Raw genomic sequence first — 23,484 nt, 5'->3', positions numbered from 1 at the left:
AATAAACGGACAAACATAAAGTTAAAGTGGGATCACAGTGTGTGTTTAAAGCCGCAGAAGAAATAAAGCCAGCGATCTGCCGAGCCAGCGAGGAGCACAGAGGGGGCTCTCCAGGAACCCGTGGTTCAGTTCTAGCTGGTCTGGTGCATTACAGGTGGATAGGAGCCTGGCGCACAGCGCACAACCGAGGTACTGTACTGGAGCATCTACTTTTAGACTGGATTTAAAAAATGTGACATCTTTAAATGCTGGTGTGAATCTGTGAATTGAAAACCCAAACTTTAAAGGGACCAGGTGTCGGAGGGCTGGATGTCTGGACCAAACCCATGCCTAAACGTGCGCTAACATGGCGTTATCTTGGCACAATCACAGCACTACGTGGCTTAGTGTGGCTGATAAGCCATTCGAGGCTCTAATGACAAGTCCGTCGTGGTTCACTAGAGGCTGCTACGTGGCACATGCAGGGTAAAGAGAGGCACATAGAGGCACCTTCATAGCAGATACGCGATAGATGAAAACGTGGGTCATTCTTCGACTAATCGCTGACACACCCATGCGTGGCTCATTATTCATCCTTCATTATTCGGTGGGACCCAGACTTGAGGTTTAATGGGGAAAATTTGTGTGAAGTATTGTGGGTGAATATTAGCACATCCAAATGTGAGAGCACTGCTGCAGACCAGTGGATGTGCTCCTTCCAGGTAGGGAAGGTAGTAAATAAATGGTAAATGAAATGCACTTATATAGTGCTTTTCCACCTTAATTGGAAGCTCAAAGTACTTTACAATGATACCTCACACACACACACGTCAGGGTGCTGCTATACAAGGCACTCAACTGCACACCGTTTGGATCTGGGGGATTAAGGACCTTGCCCAAAGGCTCTTAGATGTCAACATACAGTCCCCTCACACAGAAGTTTTGGAAAGTGAAAGTTGGAAATGTGCTGCTGTTTCTGGAAGCATCAAATTTAGTCAAATTGAATGGTCAGTAAAATGTGGTGTGATGCATTAAATTGTTGCCACTGAAAACCGAGTCCACAGACCATTTTCAAGATGGGGGAGAGAGAATGGATGCCAGTCTCGCATACTGAAGGTCAAGGTTTCTTTATCCATTATTTGCATTTTGTTTCATAGCCAGCAGTACTAAACAACCCCAACAACAAAGGACAACACAATAAAAATGAAAAAACAACAATGAATACATTACCCACATGTTTTTAAAAGGCCAATGACAGTGGGGACAAATGAGTTTGTGTGTGTTTTTCATGCATCTTGGTAAGGCATATCTGCGGTGAGACGGACACAATATGAACTCGCCATACAGGGGGTGACTAAGATCAGCCATAACTGACTTGGCCTTTTCCATAGACATGACATAGTGCAGGTTAGGGAGGTCCATTAAGGCAGTGCCTGCTATTTTTTCTGTAAATGGTGGACCAATTTGGTGTCCAAAGTAGGTTTTTGACTACAGCGAAGTAAGCCCTATACAAGCCATGCATCGGCTCAGTGCGTATCCCGATATACCAAGTCATGAAGCAGATGGGCGTCTACAACCCCCCGTGAATGGGACGACAGCCCATAACAGGGTACTTCCCCAACTAAGGACACAGGTTGCGGAATACAGAATCTAACTGAAGTCTATATATTTGGTAGGGAGCACACTTGGCATGGTGACGTAATGCTGCTTGAGTTGAGAAATGGCTTTTGGAGATCCAAATTTGGTTTCTACGTGGTTAAAAAGGTTGATTTGATGCTGCAATCATCAATATTGAGCAAGTCTGTGGATATTCATCACCAAAAGAAGATCATTGAAAATCATCATTTCCACAAATGGACATAGCCCTCGTGTGTTGTTCAACATAATTAATTCGGTTGTGAACCCCCGCACCCCTCATTTTGAAAATGCCACTGTTTCTACCTGTGAGGATTTCTTACACTTTTTTGTGGATAAGGTGATGTCAGTGAGAGCACTGAGAAGCTGCAGTATCAATCTGGAGGAGTCTGTTACTACTGTGCACTCTGCAGTGCTTGATCATTTTGATCCCATCACTCTGACATCCCTCACTGACATTGTTAAATGCATGAGGGTCACTAACTGCCCTTTAGATTTTCTTCCTGCTAAATTACTGAAAGAAGTGTTCACCACTGTTGGCCCTTCCCTTTTGATTTTAATTAATATGTCTAAGTTCAGGATGTTTTCCTGACGCTTTCAAACATGCTGTGGTGAGACCATTGCTTAAAAAAAAACCACGCCTTGACACTTCTGTTCTATCTAATTTTAGACCTGTGTCAAATTTGTCTTTTATTTCAAAAATGATTGAAAAAGCTGTTTTTAAACAGTTGCAAGTGTTCTTAGATAGTAATTTTATTCTTGAAAAATTTCAGTCAGGGTTCAGAACAAGGCACAGCACACAATCTGCACTCCTCAAAGTCCACAATGATGTGGCCCTGTCGCTTGATGCTAAATGTCCAGTTCTTTTAGTGCTTCTTGATTTGACAGCAGCATTTGATACTGTTGATCACAGGATTCTCTTGTCTCGTTTAAAGCACCATGTTGGCATTTGTGGCACAGCATTAAAGAGGTTTAGTTCCTATCTAATGAACAGAACATTTTCTGTCATGATAGGTGACTTGTCCTCCTCTGTTGCAACCTTGTCTTGTGGAGTACCCCAGGGTTCCATTTTGGGCCCCATTTTGTTTTGTCTTTATATGTTACCACTGGGCTCCATTATGGAGAGACATAACATGTCTTTTCATTGCTATGCAGATGGACCTGCAGATTTATCTGCCAGTGTCTTCAAATACAAATGACGCTATCAGACGTTTTTCAGACTGCATGGCTGATATAAAGCTGTGGCTACAGCAAAATTTTCTCCATTTGAACGAGGACAAAACTGATTACATTTTGTTTGGTGACCCTGCTCTTCTAGGTTCTGGTTTGTTGTCTGCGTCTTTGAAACCTATAGTAAGAAATCTTTGGGTGGTATTTGACAATTCTTTTAGATTTGACAAACAAATTGACAGCGTGGTAAGAACAAGTTTTTGTCAGTTGCGTCTTTTATCTAAGGTTAAACCATTTTAAACCACACTGACCTTGAAAAAAACTATCCACGCTTTTATCAGCTCTAGAATTGACTCTTGTAATGCCCTTTATGTTGGACTTCCTCAGACATCTCTGAGTCGTCTCCAGCTGGTGCAAAATGCTGCAGCCCGATTTTTAACAAACATATCAAGACGTCAGCACATCACCCCAGTTCTTTTTAATTTGCACTGGCTTCCAGTCTCTTTTAGGATTGATTTTAAAATTTTGATGTTTGTCTTTAAAGCCCTTAATGGCCTGGCCCCTCCTTATTTAACTGAGCTTTTGCATCCTCGTGTCTCAAACAGGTCTTTGAGGTCTGTAAATCAGCTTTTATTGGAGGTGCCCAGGTCCAGGTCTAAACGCTGGGGTGATCGGGCCTTCTCTGTTGCTGGGCCCAAACTTTGGAATAAATTGCCCCCTGAAATGAGAATCATCTCTGACTTGGAGCTTTTTAAGTCCAGGCTCAAGACGTATTTGTTCAGGCTGGCTTTTAACACTCAGTAGCATGATGGCGCTTTATTTTATGTTATTAAATGTGTTATGCATATTTTATTTAATTGTTTTTGTAATGGTTTTACTGCTGGATATTTGTTTTTACCATGTTTTGTTTTTAAATTTTGTTGTAAAGCACTTTGGTCATTTGAGTGTTGTAAAGGGCTCTAGAAATAAACTTGATTGATCATTGAAAATGGCTGTCATTAAGAAAATCTGAGTAATGTTTAACCCTCAAGCGACTGAGTGGGCATATATTTTTGTGGAACCATTTTTCTAATTTTAATTGGTAAAAAGTTTCCTCCCATGAATTTGTCAATCTATTTGTCCTGTATTTGTTCATAGAATTTGCAAGGATCAGCTGATCTATCTAAGTAAAAAAAATCCAAACTTGTGTGAGGTCACTTATGACCCCGGGAAGATCTATGAGATTTGACATTATATCTTCAGATGGTATTGTAACTTGCCAACTCTAATCATTATATTTTAAGGTTTTGCAAGGATGCATGGCCAACAGAACTGGAATAGCAAGATTTACAGCTACACAAGCACTGAGACTGATTCTTGATGCCCAGAGTGAGGATGAAAAAGGATGATGGACAAATATATTAGAGAGTGAAATAAATATGAAGAACCCTAAAACAATCATTTATAAAGAAGTATCCAATATAAGTCAATGGGGTCATAAATAACCCCAGTCTATCATATTAGTATCTAAAATAGCTTGGTCACTTGAGGGTTAAGGATTATTTTTGACAAATTTGGTGCTTGTACCATCATTTGAAAGATTCCCCGTGAAATCCGCAACTCTTGTAGATGTGACCGTGTCTCACCTTGCTCATTGGAAGGAACAAGCCGGTAAACCTTGTAGGGCTCTGAGATGTCCAGCTGGGCTCGGTCCGACACCTCTTCAAACTCAAGGCTCTTGTTGAGAGCGCATCGCAGACGGGTTTTCCAGGAGGCGGGATCATCCCGCCCCCCATCAGTCAGCTTCCCTTTGAACTCTGCCCATGCCTGTGGACGTTACATCACTGTCAAGAACTGCTGTGTGTCATGTCTTACAATCTCAGCGATTTATTAATAAGATAGCATCAACAAACACACCTTGAAGATGGCAGCATCCTCATCTTTGCGGAAGTCTTGTTTTCCTGCATGTTTCCCACGGGATACGGAACATGGTTTTGGCTTCATCGTCCCAGACCAGCCCGGGATATTTCCCACTGCTGACCTGCAACAACCAAACACACAAAAATTCCCAAAACCTAATTAAGAGGATACCTCGCTGCAGCGCCGATTTAGTTACAAAGTTCACCTGGAAGGAGGATACAATCCCTTGTCTTACATAGTTTTGGTTTTGGCTGTCACTAGTTGCTTAGGATCTGGAGTTAGATCTCAGTGGATTTCCGCCATATTTAGTATGACATTAGCACTGAATCCATGCCTGACATTCCTCATATCAAAATCTGGATAGGTGGTGCTTCTGCTAAATGTTGACATATTGTTGTTGACACATTTTTTATTTTCATTTATTTATTTTTTAAGATTTTAAGAACTATTTGGTGGATTTTCTTCATATTTCGGTGTGATGACAGGACCTACAACTGTGGTGTGGATTATAACACCATTTTGAAAGCAGCCATACTGCTAATGTATGACCATGAAATGCTAAAATGTCCAACCGTCAGTTTTCATGGACACCTTTACTGCCCCTTACTGACTATACAATTACCACAACATTTAGGTTATTTAAGGCTCCCAGTGGAAAAAAGAATGAAACAGTATTGACTGAACTCATTTTCTTCAACAAAATTACTCTGATCATTGAAAGTGAAAAAGCATTTTACAGATGCACAGGTGACACCTTCATATATCTTGTTGAGCACAGCCAACAGACAAACGCTCCCCATATTCAAGCTACAGTCATCTACATCAGACTTCAGCTCTGCTTTTAACACCATCATACCAAACTCACAAACCTGGGATTATCCCCATCCATCTGCCAATGGATTATGGACTTTCTTACCAACCGACCTCAAACAGTGAAAATAGGCAAACAAATCTCATCTCAACTTACACTCAGTACTGGCTCCCCCCAGGGCTGTGTACTGAGTCCTCTGTTGTATTCTCTGTACACTTATGATTGTACCCCCACCCACCCTACAAACACAATCATCAAGTATGCGAGCGATACAACTGTCATCGGTCTCATCTCAGGGGGAGAAGAGGCCGCCTACCGAGAGGAAGTCCGCAGACTGGTGGGGTGGTGCAAGGACTGCAATCTTATCCTTAATACTTCCAAAACAAAAGAAATAATCATGGATTTTCGCAGAAAAAAAGTCAGCAATGGAGCCCCTTTACATTATGGGGAATGTGTGGAGAGAGTTCCTGCTTTGAAGTTCCTGGACATATACATCACAGAGGTAGGAGGCGTGTGGTTAGGTTTAAAACTCCAGCTTTTGCGGCTTCTGTTTGTTCTTCTCGACAAGTGTCAGACAGAAGTCAGACTACTAGAGCAAGAATTTTAGCTGAGGAAGCTTCTGCGATTTGAAGTGAAACGTCCTCGCGTCAAGCAACCCAGTCCAGTCGAAGATTCAAACTTCTCTACTATGGAAACCACCTGGACAACTGAGAGCCTACACAGAAAACATCACAGAGGACCTCACTTGGTCTGTCAACACCAACCACATGGTCAAGAAGGCCCAGCAGTGACTCCAGTTCCTGAGAATACTCAGGAAACACCACCTGGAGGAGAAACTGCTGGTGTCCTTCTACCACTGCTCCATTGAGAGCGTGCTGGCCTACTGCATTTCCACCTGGTATACCTGCTGCTCAGCAACAGACAAGAAGGCTCTACAACGGATTATTAACTTATTAACGTTGCCCAAAAAAATCATAGACTGTGTCCTGCCCTCCCTGCAGGACATCTTCATCTCTCGCTGCATCACTAGATCTGAAAGCATTTTGAAGGACCCCTCACACCCTGGTCATCATATGTTTGCACTGCTGCCCTCTGGCAAATGTTTTAGGTCCATCAAATCATGCACAAATAGATTCAAAAGCAGTTTCTACCCCACTGCAATACAGACACTGAACATTTCCAATCATTTTCACACATGGCCTATCTAGATCCGAGAGACTGAGCCCTTCTGAAGGTCGGACTGCATGTACTTTATGCACTTATGCACTTTTTCCAGTCTACCTTATCTGCTATTCTAATTGAGTATGGAGAATGTTATGTGTATGTATGTGGGGTATCTGAGGATAGGGGAGGGCAGTGAGGGGAGATGTACGTGCAGGTTTTTCTTTGCATTGTCTTATATTATTTTAGTATTTTTTTTATTATTTATTTTAGAGCACCAAGAGGATTGCTATCCAATTTCATTGTATTTTGTGCAATGACATTAAAGAATTCATTCATTCAAAAAAGAAGCAAATACTTGGAACCAGTAATGAAAGACACTGGAAGGGAAACACAGACCCTATGTGTGCACATAATAAATGTTTTTGGGCGGGATGTTTTAGTGATGTACACATGTAATGACAAATGATTAAATAGATAAAGCCTTCTGATCACCTCTCGAGCCCTACAGTTTTGTGGAGATACTTTCTTTTTTTTTTTTTTTTTACAATTTACAACATCATTTTATGTTATTGTAACACTCCGACCATTTAAACACAAGTGATTTACTGACTGATAGAAGCTTTGTATTGTCTGTCTAGCCCTGTTGGTTGCGGCGACATCTTGAAAAGTGTGTTTTTGGACTATATTTTGGATTACCTTGAACCTGACCTTGATCTTTGGCTGAGCTGCTCCTAAAGCTAATCATTTGGAGACACCCACCCAAGGAACATTCTAACTAAGTTTGATAAAAATCTGCTGAGTGAATGAGTTATTCTGTACACAGACACACATGAGCAAATACAATACTCTGCACTATGTTTGGCCTTGCAGGGTAATTACAGGGTAATTACTATATCACATTCATCAGACTAAGCCATCAATGTTCTGTCAATCTGATTAACAATTTATGTTGAGGTCAGGATTTTGTGTGTTTGACAAACAGGCATTTCTACTTTCAGCTAGCTCACCAAATGATCACCCCCCCCCCCCTCCAAAAAAAAAAAAAAAAACACACCACCATTAGCTACTTGCATCAGCTGAAGTCACTCTTTTCTTACAAGAAGTGTGGAAAAACATGTTTGTTGGGGAAAGAGGGTATTTAAAAAATATTTATTTAAACAATAAATATTTTTATTTAAAAAATATCCATAAAAATCAATATAATAATCTAGTTTTGAAGAGGCGATATTTTATTCAATCAATCAATCAATTTTATTATATAGCGCCAAATCACAACAAACAGTTGCCCCAAGGCGCTTTATATTGTAAGGCAAGGCCATACAATAATTACGTAAAAACCCCAACGGTCAAAACGACCCCCTGTGAGCAAGCACTTGGTGACAGTGGGAAGGAAAAACTCCCTTTTAACAGGAAGAAACCTCCAGCAGAACCAGGCTCAGGGAGGGGCAGTCTTCTGCTGGGACTGGTTGGGGCTGAGGGAGAGAACCAGGAAAAAGACATGCTGTGGAGGGGAGCAGAGATCAATCACTACTGATTAAATGCAAAAGGAGAAAGAAACACTCAATGCATCATGGGAACCCCCCAGCAGTCTAAGTCTATAGCAGCATAACTAAGGGATGGCTCAGGGTCACCTGATCCAGCCCTAACTATAAGCTTTAGGAAAAAGGAAAGTTTTAACCCTAATCTTAAAGCAGAGAGGGTGTCTGTCTCCCTGATCTGAATTGGGAGCTGGTTCCACAGGAGAGGAGCCTGAAAGCTGAAGGCTCTGCCTCCCATTCTACTCTTACAAACCCTAGGAACTACAAGTAAGCCTGCAGTCAGAGCGAAGCGCTCTATTGGGATGATATGGTACTATGAGGTCCCTAAGATAAGATGGGACCTGATTATTCAAAACCTTATAAGTAAGAAGAAGAATTTTAAATTCTATTCTAGAATTAACAGGAAGCCAATGAAGAGAGGCCAATATGGGTGAGATATGCTCTCTCCTTCTAGTCCCGCTAGTACTCTAGCTGCAGCATTTTGAATTAACTGAAGGCTTTTCAGGGAACTTTTAGGACAACCTGATAATAATGAATTACAATAGTCCAGCCTAGAGGAAATAAATGCATGAATTAGTTTTTCAGCAGCACTCTGAGACAAGACCTTTCTAATTTTAGAGATATTGAGTAAATGCAAAAAGCAGTCCTACATATTTGTTTAATATGCGCTTTGAATGACATATCCTGATCAAAAATGACTCCAAGATTTCTCACAGTATTACTAGAGGTCAGGGTAATGCCATCCAGAGTAAGGATCTGGTTAGACACCATGTTTCTAAGATTTGTGGGGCCAAGTACAATAACTTCAGTTTTATCTGAGTTTAAAAGCAGGAAATTAGAGGTCATCCATGTCTTTATGTCTGTAAGACAATCCTGCAGTTTAGCTAATTGGTGTGTGTCCTCTGGCTTCATGGATAGATAAAGCTGGGTATAATCTGCATAACAATGAAAATTTAAGCAATGCTGTCTAATAATACTGCCTAAGGGAAGCATGTATAAAGTGAATAAAATTGGTCCTAGCACAGAACCTTGTGGAACTCCATAATTAACCTTAGTCTGTGAAGAAGATTCCCCATTTACATGAACAAATTGTAATCTATTAGATAAATATGATTCAAACCACCGCAACGCAGTGCCTTTAATACCTATGGCATGCTCTAATCTCTGTAATAGATCAACAACAGTCAACAGTATCAAAAGCAGCACTGAGGTCTAACAGAACAAGCACAGAGATGAGTCCACTGTCTGAGGCCATAAGAAGATCATTTGTAACCTTCACTAATGCTGTTTCTGTACTATGATGAATTCTAAAACCTGACTGAAACTCTTCAAATAGACCATTCCTCTGCAGATGATCAGTTAGCTGTTTTACAACTACCCTTTCAAGACTTTTTGAGAGAAAAGGAAGGTTGGAGATTGGCCTATAATTAGCTAAGACAGCTGGGTCAAGTGATGGCTTTTTAAGTAATGGTTTAATTACTGCCACCTTAAAAGCCTGTGGTACATAGCCAACTAATAAAGATAGATTGATCATATTTAAGATCGAAGCATTAAATAATGGTAGGGTTTCCTTGAGCAGCCTGGTAGGAATGGGGTCTAATAGACATGTTGATGGTTTGGATGAACTAACTAATGAAAATAACTCAGACAGAACAATCGGAGAGAAAGAGTCTAACCAAATACCGGCATCACTGAAAGCAGCCAAAGATAACGATACGTCTTTGGGATAGTTATGAGTAATTTTTTCTCTAATAGTTAAAATTTTATTAGCAAAGAAAGTCATGAAGTCATTACTAGTTAAAGTTAAAGGAATACTCGGCTCAATAGAGCTCTGACTCTGTCAGCCTGGCTACAGTGCTGAAAGAAACCTGGGGTTGTTCTTATTTTCTTCAATTAGTGACGATTAGTAAGATGTCCTAGCTTTACGGAGGGTTTTTTTTATAGACCAACAGACTCTTTTCCAGGCTAAGTGAAGATCTTCTAAATTAGTGAGACACCATTTCCTCTCTAACTTACGGGTTATCTGCTTTAAGCTGCGGGTTTGTGAGTTATACCACGGAGTCAGGCACTTCTGATTTAAAGCTCTCTTTTTCAGAGGAGCTACAGCATCCAAAGTTGTCTTCAATGAGGATGTAAAACTATTGACGAGATACTCTAACTCACTTACAGAGTTTAGGTAGCTACTCTGCACTGTGTTGGTATATGGCATTAGAGAACATAAAGAAGGAATCATATCCTTAAACCTAGTTATAGTGCTTTCTGAAAGACTTCTAGTGTAATGAAACTTATTCCCCACTGCTGGGTAGTCCATCAGAGTAAATGTAAATGTTATTAAGAAATGATCAGACAGAAGGGAGTTTTCAGGGAATACTGTTAAGTCTTCAATTTCCATGCCATAAGTCAGAACAAGATCTAAGATATGATTAAAGTGGTGGGTGGACTCATTTACATTTTGAGCAAAGCCAATTGAGTCTAATAATAGATTAAATGCAGTGTTGAGGCTGTCATTCTCAGCATCTGTGTAGATGTTAAAATCGCCCACTATAATTATCTTATCTGAGCTAAGCACTAAGTCAGACAAAAGGTCTGAAAATTCACAGAGAAACTCACAGTAACGACCAGGTGGACGATAGATAATAACAAATAAAACTGTTTTTTGGGACTTCCAATTTGGATGGACAAGACTAAGAGTCAAGCTTTCAAATGAATTAAAGCTCTGTCTGGGTTTTTGATTAATTAATAAGCTGGAATGGAAGATTGCTGCTAATCCTCCACCTCGGCCCTTGCTACAAGCATTCTGGCAGTTAGTGTGACTCGGGGTGTTGACTCATTTAAACTAACATATTCATCCTGCTGTAACGAGGTTTCTGTAAGGCAGAATAAATCAATATGTTGATCAATTATTATATCATTTACTAACAGGGACTTAGAAGAGAGAGACCTAATGTTTAATAGACCACATTTAACTGTTTTAGTCTGTGGTGAAGTTGAAGGTGCTATATTATTTTTTCTTTTTGAATTTTTATGCTTAAATAGATTTTTGCTGGTTATTGGTGGTCTGGGAGCAGGCACCGTCTCTACGGGGATGGGGTAATGAGGGGATGGCAGGGGGAGAGAAGCTGCAGAGAGGTGTGTAAGACTACAACTCTGCTTCCTGGTCCCAACCCTGGATAGTCACGGTTTGGAGGATTTAAGAAATTGGCCAGATTTCTAGAAATGAGAGCTGCTCCATCCAAAGTGGGATGGATGCCGTCTCTCCTAACAAAACCAGGTTTTCCCCAGAAGCTTTGCCAATTATCTATGAAGCCCACCTCATTTTTTGGACACCACTCAGACAGCCAGCAATTCAGGGAGAACATGCGGCTAAACATGTCACTCCCGGTCTGATTGGGGAATGGCCCAGAGAAAACTACAGAGTCCGACATTGTTTTTGCAAAGTTACACACCGATTCAATATAAATTTTAGCGACCTCCGATTGGCGTAACCGGGTGTCATTACTGCCGACGTGAATTACAATCTTACCAAATTTACACTTAGCCTTAGCCAGCAGTTTCAAATTTCCTTCAATGTCACCTGCTCTGGCCAACGGAAGACAATTGACTATGGTTGCTGGTGTCGCTAACTTTACATTTCTCAAAACAGAGTCGCCAATAACCAGAGTTTGATCCTCGGCGGGTGTGTCGTCGAGTGGGGAAAAACGGTTAGAAATGTGAACGGGTTGGCGGTGTATATGGGGCTTCTGTTTAGGACTACGCTTCCTCCTCACAGTCACCCAGTCGGCCTGCTTTCCCGGCTGCCCGGGATCTGCCAGAGGGAAACTAACGGCGGCTAAGCTATCTTGGTCCGCACCGACTACAGGGGCCTGGCTAGCTGTAGAATTTTCCACGGTGCGGAGCCGAGTCTCCAATTCGCCCAGCCTGGCCTCCAAAGCTACGAATAAGCTACACTTATTACAAGTACCATTACTGCTAAAGGAGGCCGAGGAATAACTAAACATTTCACACCCAGAGCAGAAAAGTGTGGGAGAGACAGGAGAAGCCGCCATGCTAAACCAGTTAAGAGCTAGTAGCTGCGCTAAGCTAGCGGATTCCTAAAAACACACAAAGTGAATAATGTGTAAATAATTTAGAGGTGATTCAGCAGAGGGAGTGCTTTAGTTAAAGCACGTGAAGATTACACTGTGAAACAAATCGTTATCTAGTTAACTAGATCAATCTAACTGCGCAGATTAAACAGCTAACAGATACAGCAAAACACCGCTGTGCTCCAGAACAGGAAGTGATACAATACCGCAGTGAGAGCCAACCACCAAAAGTTTGTTTTATTAAAAAAAAAAACTTTTTACACAGTTACACACAGCTGAAGTTTAATTTGGCATCAAACTCCTATAATAGGCAAGCGACAATTCCCAAACAAGGGCTCTATTTTTCTATTTATCTACAACATACACCATTTTAAAGGTAAATGTATCTACTTTAAGAATATGCTTGTTGTGGAATTGTGAAAACTGCATTTTTTTTTTTTTTTTTTGTATGCACGGTTGATGAACTGAATAACCCAATGTGACAAGTGCCCTGTTTTGTTTTCAGATAGATTTGGCAATAAAGTGAGATTTTTCAACAACAGTCAATATATTGTGTTAGTGGTGTTGAAACTATGACATTTATTAGCACTTTGACTAATTCTAATAACCAGTCAGTAAAATGAATCATTGTTTTTACTAACTGGTTATTATAATTATAATAGAATAATTAAGTCAAATTTTACAACATTTCCTAATAATTTGACAAAAGCAGGATTAATGTTTGTTTTAAGGCAACAAGTATTTTACTAGCATGTATCTTGCTCTGGTAACATTTAACTGAGTCCAGTTCCCCTTTGTGGTTATTAGCTATGAAGAAAAGAAATAGACAAATTTAGTGGTATGATTCACACCAGTGACAAAACGCCCACTTTGGCCTGACCACAAAAACTGCCACAATTTGCATTTACATTTCAACTGTGGTACAATTAGCTTCACAGAACTTGTAACATTAGAGGAAGTTGGCATCGTTGTATGTGATAATTCCAACACTACCTGGAAGCCAGGTTCATCAAAAACCCGGCTGACAATGAATGAACACTAGAGAATTAATACAGTAATAAAAAAAAGCAAAAAATTAGGTTTCAGCAGTAGGCAATTGGTTCAAAATACAGATTCGGAAAAGATTATAGGATTTCATTGGCAAGTTAGATTTGATATTGTACCTCATTCAGTGAATGTAAATATAAGAAAATAATCTCACCTTTTTAATTTTCAATTCAACTTTATAAATAACAGAGGCAGGTGAACGTAACTTTTAACTGTTACCAGTAATTATGGTGATATTCCAAAGTAATTGTGAAATAAATTGTATTTTACACTTTATGTGAACTTGCTTGTACAAGAACATTAATTCAGCAGGAAAAGATTTAATGATCTTTTCTGTTTTTTTTGTTTTTTTTTGTTTTGTTTTTTTTTTTAAGTTTATGAAGTAGTTATCGCCAATGCAGTAACCTAACTAACTAATGGCCAAGTTACTCATATTGAACAGATTTATGGACCAGTAAAACATATTTAATAATAAACATGTTATTTCAAGTGGATTTTTTGTGGTGTTGGGTAACTGTAGTAAATTATCCACTGGTCAAAACTGTAATACACACCAATGCCACAACAGGCATTTCTTAAAAGTAGAGGCAATAACCTTTTAATTGATGTATGTTGTAGCTTTGTGTAGAAATGCTGCATTGGATTTGAAAATTTCTGTTATCTGCCGCTCGCCAATAATTCTCTGCCTGTGAATGTAGAAAGTCGCATGCTGCAAGCTAAATTTAGGCAAGAAATAACTATTTTTATAAGTCACAGCAGTCCATATATGGATTCGTCCTTGCTCTCTGACACACACACACACACACACACACACACACACACACACACACACACACACACACACACACACACACACACACACACACACACACACACACACACACACACACACACACACACACACACACACACACACACACACACACACACACACACGCAGAGGCTGTGTCTCAAATTATGGACCTTCCCATTTCAAAGGCTCCTTGGAATGCAGCCTTCTTTCCCCCAAAACAAATAACACAACAGGTATAAGACAAAATAGTTGGTCTTTTTTTTTAAGGGCAATGTGTGCAATTCTAAATAAGTAATGACAAATAATACACTATAATACACTATGGGTTACGCCCACTACACTAGCTTGTTGCGTGCAGCTGTCAAGGTTGCCATGAAACAGAGGGTAGTGGCAAGAAATGGTTGGTTCTAGCCTCCACTGTTTCTGAAGGCCAGATAGGATGCAGCCTTAGAAAGATGTAGTCCCTGAATTGGGACAGCAAGTGGGTTTCCATTATCCTCCAAACTGCACAAACTGAAGTAGCAAACTGAAAACACGCTTCATGCAAACGTATATTGAAAAAACTCAAATATCACAAAAATGTGATCGCATGAGGTGGTTTTTCAGGTGTTTCAGAAAAGCCTTATTTTGAAAAACTGCACAGAAAATACATTTTCCTCTATTACATGGCATTTTAAAATACATAACACGATACGTGGGGACAAGGTAAGGCACAGAGAACTTGTTAAACATTATAAGAGACAACGAATATTGGCTTTAAAAATGAGAATATTTAGGGCTTACCAGAATTCTACTAGAATGACAGTTATCGCAAAAACACAGAACCTAGTCATCACATTCCATCAGTTTAAGATGTACCACAAATGCATTTTTTAAGATTTCAGCAATAAAAAGAATTTTCTTTGGCACCACTATAATTTTATTCCTTAGCCTTTTAAATAAGGGATTCACAGTCTGACATTGCCACTATGATCAAAATTATTCCCCTGAAGGGAGAAAATTCAAACAAACAGACTACATTTGGTAGTTGTATGAACTACATACCATAGCACCATTATAGCTCACATGACACCCCAACCCCCCCCCCCCCCCCCGACGTGCACAAGGGATGCTGGGACACATACGGTGACAGCCAAACAGAGTAGAGAAAGGCAGGGTTACATTAATTTGCTCAAACAAAATAAATCAAGATGGCGGAAAATGCTCCGATACACCTTATTTCTGTATAAATCTAATAGGTCTCATATATTTTGTAAGCATTAGCCACAAATAAACACTTCTAAATCTAAATCAGCCGTTTCTGAAACCAATAACTTCTCTTAAGTGAATTACAAGACCTCTTAAGGAAGTTAGTTTGTACGCCCTGTAAACGCGCATCACACAAGGTCAAAGGTCATTTTAAAAGTTCATGCATGCACATACACACTTCCGCCTGTATAAGGCGTTAGAAGGAAATAAAAATATTCGTTATGGAATTTCTCCCTGGTAAATATATTGTCATCCCATCAGTCTATATGGTTTGCCCATATTTTGTACAGACTGAAGTCATTTTCCACCCAGAACAGTGTGCACAGTGAAACAAAAATTTAAAGGCGTGTTACTGCACGTCAAATACTTTTTGAAGTGCAGTAACTGGGTTAGACGTCAATGCCTTTGGAAAGTTTGTTTTTTTTTTGCACGGTTTAAACAATACCAGACCAACGCCAAGGAAAGTAGCGCTATCAGCACATCAACTGCACACGATTAACTTCTCTTACTGTGAGGAATTTCCTGCTGCTCTGGAACACATGTAGGAAAAATACATATTAAATACTTTCATTACCAATATTAACTTGCTTTAATAATTGTCATTGTTACATCTCAAATGTGAAAGTTTGTGCTTCTACCAACATTCATGCTCCGTTTGGGTTTAACAATCATTAATTAACAGCCTCTTCAAACTACAACAGGTTTAAAACTGATTAAAAATGTTTGATTCATGATGTTTTTATCCAGCTTTTAATGTTCAATGGACAGATTTAAAATGAAATGGTTTTAGATCCAATAAGATAATCATTAAAGTGGTCATATTGTGACAAACTGCCACATTTTCATGTTTGATATTTAATCAGATTTTAAAATATTTTCACATTTTCCTTTTTGTCAGTCTCAATATTTCAAAACTTATTGCTTTGTTGCCAGTTCATTGCTTGATCTTTATTCATTTTTCTTCTTTTTTTTCTTCTAATTTTATGCTCCCAATTTCGATAATTGAAATCAATGAAATGTGGACACCACAGTCATCCATAAATAATATTTCACAATAATATTTAATAGTGTTATAAATTTAGTGTTATAAATTTAGTCTAGGTTTAGCAGTTTCCAATGTTTTCTCTGACCACACTTATTGACTGAATATAATCAATATATAAAATCAGACATGTGATGTCAAGGTCAAGGTTTACTTTATTGTCCCAAGGGAAATTTGTCTTGAGCTTGCAATGCCATAATTAAAAAGTAAAACCACATACAATCATGCAACAACCACATAATATACCATTACATAAATAAAAATAAAAAAATCACAGGAAACAGTCAGTTAAAATTAGATAATCTTCAGTGAGGCCCCTCAATGTCCGGTAATGCGTCTGTAGGTATTATCCAGATTTATTCAACAGAGCAATAGACAAAGGAACAAAGGATTTTTTAAAACTATTGCTCTTATACCTGACAGCCCGATACCTTCTCCCTGATGCAAGAGCTCATATTCACTGAAAAGCGTGTGGGAAGGCTCCTTAAGAATATTTTTAGCTTGCGCCAGGACCAAGGTTTCAAAAATTGTTTTTAAAGAAGGATACTCTCTCTTGCCAATAATTTTCATGGCATATCGAACTAGTTTCTCAATTTTGGATTTGCTCTGGACAGTAAGAGAGCCGAACCAAGCTACCATGCCATATCTTATTAGGCTCTCCAGCACAGCATTATAAAGAAAGCCAATATTGTTGAACTCACACCAAACAATCTGAGTCTTCTTAAAAAATGAAGCCTCTGGGACAATTTGCAGCATAAAAAATCCACATGCACATTCCACTTGAGAAAACAGTCCACATAGACACCAAGATATTAAAAGACTCTACCTGTTCTATCTCACTACCTCCAATAATGACCGGGTCATGGAACAGCAGCCCTTTGGGGTCAAAGACCATCTCTTTAGTTTTTACAACATTAAGAGTCAAGTGGTGCCTCACACATCATGAATGAAAAGAGTCTATTTCATCCATGTATATGGACGGACTCTCACCTGATGTCAGCAAACTCATAATGATTGTGTCATCAGAGAATTTCAAAATTTTGTTGTAATGTAACAAAGATTTGTTGTAATCTTTGGAATAAATTGCCCCCTGAAATGAGAATCATCTCTGACTTGGAGCTTTTTAAGTCCAGGTTCAAGACGTATTTGTTCAGGCTGGCTTTTAACACTCAGTAGCATGATGGCGCTTTATTTTATGTTATTAAATGTTTTTATGCATATTTTATTTAATTGTTTTTGTAATGGTTTTACTGCTGGATATTGTTTTTACCATATTTTGTTTTTAAATTTTGTTGTAAAGCACTTTGGTCACTTTGAGTGTTGTAAAGGGCTCTAGAAATAAACTTGATTGATTGATTGATAATCTGACTGTTCACTCCTACACTCATTTGTATACAATGAAAAAAGAATAGAATTTACAGCTCCTTGGGGCACTCCAGTGCTACATGTTTTGGCTTCAGATAAAGAATTATTTACCCTCAGCTGTTGTGACCTATTTGTTAAAAAAGAATAAAACCACTTTACAAGAAAAGGGCTAACATTTAGGTCAATTAATTTCTGCATAAGTAAGTAAGGATGAACTGTGTCAAAAGCTGATGTAAAGTCGGCAAACAGAACACGTGCATAAGCATCTGGCTTTTTCTAGATGTTTACAGATCATATGCAACATGTTAACAATGGCATCAGTCGTGCCAATACCCTCTTTATATGCAAACTGAAAATGATCCAGGTGAGGAGACACTTCTGATTTTCAACCTGTTCACCATAATTTTCTCGAAACATTTCATGACAATACTTGTCAAGGGCCACAGGTCTATAATCTTTGTTTGTGGCTGGACAAGAAATCTTGGTATAAGGTATGATAATTGACTTTTTTCCAGAACTGTGGAACTAAACAACTTGTGGCAGGCATTTGAAAAATAGGGCAAAAGGCCTTAGCTACCTACTCTGCACAGTTTTTGAGAAGAAAGGCTGACAGACCATCTGGACCAGCAGCCTATTTTACTGGAGACTTTGCTAAAAATAGCTTGAGTCTCCTGTAAATCAATGTCAAACTTTTAATATCCGTGTCCACCATTAAATCAAAAGCAAAGTTCATGTCATTCTCAACATCAAACCTCAGAAAAAAATAATTTAAACTGTTAGCAAATTCCTCATCATTCATAGTTATCAAGTGCTGTTTGTTTGTGTTCATGCCTATAATCCTCTTCATTGAGCCCCAAAGTTTTTTATTGTCCATGGAGCTCAGGCTCCTTTCCAAGCGTTCATGCTCCTTTTCTCTTGCATTTTTAAGCACAACATTTAGTTCCTTTTGGGCTACAGCTGCTGCTATTCTATCCTTGTTTTTTAAAAGCCAGTTGCTTTTTGTTTATGCTGTTTTTTACTTCACTAGTTACATAAGACTTATTATTAGCAAAGTGTGTAATTTGTTTCTTTGATACAACAATGTCCATACAAAAATTATATAGTCTGTAATAGTTTCTGTGGCTTCATTTAACTCCAACTTGAGAAAAATGCTCCAGTCCGTGCAAGAAAAGCATGCTTTCAGTGTCTCCACACTGTCCTCAGTCCACACCAGCACAGATTTGTGCTGTGGCTTTGATGATTTAAGCACAGTTTTATATGTGGGCATTAGCTGGACAGTGGCATTACCCAGGCGGAAGTCACCGAGGTGGTTAGAAAGCTCCTCCGTGGCAAGGCTCCTGGGGTGGATGAAATCCGTCCTGAGTACCTTAAGTCTCTGGATGTTGTGGGGCTGTCTTGGCTGACACGCCTCTGCAACATCGCGTGGCGTTCGGGGACAGTGCCTCTGGATTGGCAGACTGGGGTGGTGGTCCCTCTGTTTAAGAAGAGGGACCAGAGGGTGTATTCCAACTATAGGGGGATCACACTCCTCAGCCTCCCCGGTAAGGTCTATTCCAGAGTACTGGAGAATTCGACCGATGGTCGAACCTCGGATTCAGGAGGAGCAGTGTGGTTTTCGTCCTGGTTGCGGCACACTAGACCAGCTCTACACGCTCCATCGGGTGCTTGAGGGTTCATGGGAGTTTGCCCAACCAGTCCACATGTGTTTTGTGGATCTGGAGAAGGCGTTCGGCCGTGTCCCTCGGGACACCCTGTGGGGAGTGCTCCAGGAGTACGGGGTCCTTTGCTAAGGGCTATCCGGTCCCTGTACGACGCAGAAGGAGCTTGGTTCGCATTGCCAGTAGTAAGTCAAACCTGTTTCCAGTGCACGTTGGCCTCCGCCAGGGCTGCCCTTTGTCACTGGTTATGTTCATTATTTTTAAGGACAGAATTTCTAGGCGCAGCCAGGGTGTAGAGGGGGTCTGGTTTGGGAACCACAGAATTTCGTCTCTGCTGTTTGCGGACGATGTGGTTCTGCTGGCTTCGTCAAATCAGGACCTTCAGCATGCCCTGGGACGGTTTGCAGCCGAGTGGGAAGCGTCCGGGATGAAAATCAGCACCTCCAAATCCGAGGCCATGGTTCTCGACCGAAAAAAGGTGCCTTGCCCTCTTCAGGTCGGTGGAGTGTCCTTGCCTCAAGTGGAAGAGTTTAAGTATCTCGGGGGTCTTGTTCACGAGTGAGGGACGGATGGAGCGTGAGATCGATAGACGAATCGGTGCAGCATCTGCAGTGATGCGGTCGCTGTATCGGACCATCGTGGTGAAGAGAGAGCTGAGTAGGGGGGCAAAGCTCTCGATTTACTGATCGATCTACGTTCCGATCCTCACCTATGGTCATGAGATTTGGCTCATGACCGAAAGAATGAGATCGCGAGTACAAGCGGCCAAGATGAGTTTTCCTCCACAGGGTGGCTGGGCGCTCCCTTAGAGATAGGGTGACGAACTCGGTCACTCGGGAGGAGCTGGGAGTTGAGCCACTGCTCCTCCACGTCGAAAGGAGTCAGTTGAGGTGGCTCGGGCATCTATTCTGGATGCCCCCTGGACGCCTCGCTGGAGAGGTGTTCCGGGCACATCCCACTGGGAGGAGGCCCTGGGGAAGACCCAGGACACGCTGGAGGGACTACATCTCTCGGCTGGCTTGGGAACGCCTTGGGGTTCCCCCGGAGGAGCTGGGGGAGGTGTGTGTGGATCGGGAGGTCTGGGCGGCTTTGCTTGAGCTGCTGCCCCCGCGACCCGACTCCGGATAAAGCGGAAGAAAATGGATGGATGGATGAATAATTGCTGTCTGAGGTAAATGGAGTATAAACATCATTTCTACACTGTGACATCAATAAAGTATATCTCATCTCACACTTCTGGAGGGTTTTTTGTTTAACACTGTGGCATTTCTATTTTCACTTGTGGAGATGCAGTGACATGCGGTTAGGGGAGGCAGGGGAGGCTGTGCCTCACCTGTCATCATGGAAAGAAAATGTAAATGAAAAATAAATTATACAATATTATCCAGTGATTTGTACTATAAGTTATTTTCTTTTAACTTCACCAGTTTTGGATTATTTTTTATTCAAAATCGCTGAATTTTCACATTTGCCATTCAAATACTTAGAAGAGATGCGCGGTGAGGCAGCAGCCAGCTGTGCCTCACCTTGGATTGTGCAATCACTGGGCTAACTGCTGGCATGCTGTGCAGTGAGACACTCTCTGTATGTTGCTACTAAAATGGTCAAGCACTTAAGCTATATGAACTTAAATTCCACAGTTTAGCTGATGTACATAATGTACATTGTTTTTTCTCAACAGCTGTATGTGTGTGTAACATGTTTCGTGTGCTGAGCGATCATAAAATGGCTGCAAAAAGGCACTAGATGAGGCATGCAGTTCTCCTGCCTCATGGTAGGGGGCACTATCCCAGGGATTCTTCTTGCAGCATCTACTCAGCTGCAGAATAATGACAGCAAGCTACAAGAGCAGCCGTTCATTCATTTTTTTCCTCTCGCCTGGCCTTTAGTTTCAGAATGGAGGATTACATATCCAAACGGAAACAATTTTCTAAACTGCACTTTCAAATGAAGCAGGAGATAATAATTACAAGACGACCAAAGCCGGAGCTGAAAGGTATGCTTCAGACTGTGGTACAGAAGACCCGTTCTTTTCAAACAGAGTATGGTACACGTAAAGTCTGGCTGTGTGGACGTCCAGCAAGAAACTGCCTTTTCCTGCTTTATTTTCCTCAACTTTTGACAATGTCTGGGCTCAGATGGGATACTGTGACCGAATGTACAAAGAAATCTCATCAAACACGAGCGGTCGACCACTCACATTCAAAGCCAGAAAAGGCTCAAAACATACAATCAGAACAGGACTGATGAAGAACGACTTTCATCCCTGGCAGTGGTCTCCACTGAGACAGAGATTTTAAAACTGAAGGAAGCTAATAAACTTCTACAAACAAGTCATTGATGTTTTTGTTCAGAAGGAGCGGCACATGGACTTCATTTATAAGTAAAGCTAAGTCCATAACAGTGGGGGTTTTTTTAATTAAATGTGCTTTTTGTGTGCTACAGTTTGTATGGGTAAAGAATGCTGATAACCGTTAACTGCTGTCAATCAAACGATGAATAAGCTACTCTGTGGGGTTCATGTTTGTAAATCTGACGCATGTCACTGTGGAGAGGATTTCAGTACTCTGCTGTTGCACAGAAAATGAAAATACACTCCTGACTGCAAATAAAGGCATCTCTCTCTCTCTCTCTCTCACTCACACACACACACACACACACACACACACACACACACCACACACACACCACACACACACCTACCTGTTCGACCATCCAGGATCGCAGTTTGCGCGTGGAGCGCGTTCTCCCTGCTGCCATGATTCTGAAACAAACAACAACAACAATAAACAAAAACAACGCACGTCACCTGTCTACTTGCCTGAATACCGTCGGCAGAATTCATCTTAAATTGAAAACTATGAAAATAAATTACGTCACGTTATAGCGAACAGTTCAGAGCAAAAAAAAACAAAACAACGACTCGCTGGACGCTCCACTTTACCAAAACATTCAACCACGTTCTGGCCTCGTCCGACATATTTGTGTAATTAAATAAGTCCCTTCGGCTGCTCCTGTGTTTTTCAGTCGGGGTCGTATATTAAAAACAGCCACTTTACCGGTGAACGCAGGAAGTAGATTTTAAGTTTCGTTTACCTCGCTTGCGTTTCCTCGCGCGGCTGCCTGTAGGCTGTGCGCTCGTGCTCTCCGTCAAGTGCTCACGCAGCGCCCTCGAACTCCTTTTCCCGTAAATCACGTGACTTTACAGAACCCGTCTTCGCTTGGACCAGCAGGGGCGACAACACACAGGTGAATAAGAGCAACAATAACTTGAAAAATAACCTCAAATAACTTGAAAATTACATTTACATACCAATAAAACCACGAATAGTCGCAACCGTTGCTGCTGCTACTGGTAAAAAATAATAATGTAACAGAGAATTATGAAAAAAAAATATAAAGCACTCATAATAGCAGATTTTTAAACTATAAAATATTTTGTGAAATACAGTTGAGTCAATAAATATTTGGACTTTGACAATGTTGCTTTTATTACCACCGCCAACAAAGTTGGAGGAGGTTATGTTTTCGCCCGTTTGTTGTTTGTGAACAGCCTGAAACCCACATTTTTTCATATATTGTTATGAAATGTTTATGATGATTCATATCCTGATAGGCAAGAACTGATTCAGTTTTCAAGGTCATAGTTCAAAGGTCAAAACCAGGAAAAATCTTGAAAAATGTTTCTGTGTAGGCTCTCAGTTGTCCATGTGGTTTCCATAGTAGAGAAGCTTCCAGTCGAAGATTCCAGCTTCTCACTTGAAAAATTGGAAAAATCCTAACATTGAATGAATTTTCAAAATTCATAACTTAGTCAAAAAAGATAAAAATTTCTTTCATATTGAGATCATTATGTAGGATGGTATCCTTTATTGCCTGACAAAGTTTGATCCAGATCTAATTCAGATTACAGATTTTTGTGGCCATTTAACTTTAACATTGAAAACCCCATTTAATGTATATTTTACATTATTTCTTAATCAAACTTGCCCTGATCACTCTCATATTTCAAAGTGCAATGCAGACTGGCACTCACTATCGTCTCACAAA

General features: G+C 40.3%; 1 protein-coding gene across 1 annotated transcript in view; it reads right to left on the bottom strand.

The window, feature by feature from the left end:
• Window positions 1–22,632, bottom strand: part of irf9 (interferon regulatory factor 9) — a 57,532-nt gene extending 34,900 nt beyond the window's left edge. Inside the window, 5 exon segments of the mRNA XM_034167725.1 lie at window positions 4,410–4,590; window positions 4,681–4,734; window positions 4,736–4,804; window positions 22,138–22,198; window positions 22,531–22,632. Of these exon segments, the coding sequence (XP_034023616.1) occupies window positions 4,410–4,590; window positions 4,681–4,734; window positions 4,736–4,804; window positions 22,138–22,194 (361 nt within the window). The 5' untranslated portion in view covers window positions 22,195–22,198; window positions 22,531–22,632.
• Between the last annotated feature and the right edge of the window lie 852 nt (window positions 22,633–23,484).

The sequence above is a fragment of the Thalassophryne amazonica genome, chromosome 1 (assembly GCF_902500255.1).
Source record: "Thalassophryne amazonica chromosome 1, fThaAma1.1, whole genome shotgun sequence".
In the NCBI taxonomy this organism is placed as follows: domain Eukaryota; kingdom Metazoa; phylum Chordata; class Actinopteri; order Batrachoidiformes; family Batrachoididae; genus Thalassophryne; species Thalassophryne amazonica.
This window is presented reverse-complemented; position numbering and strand designations above follow the sequence as displayed.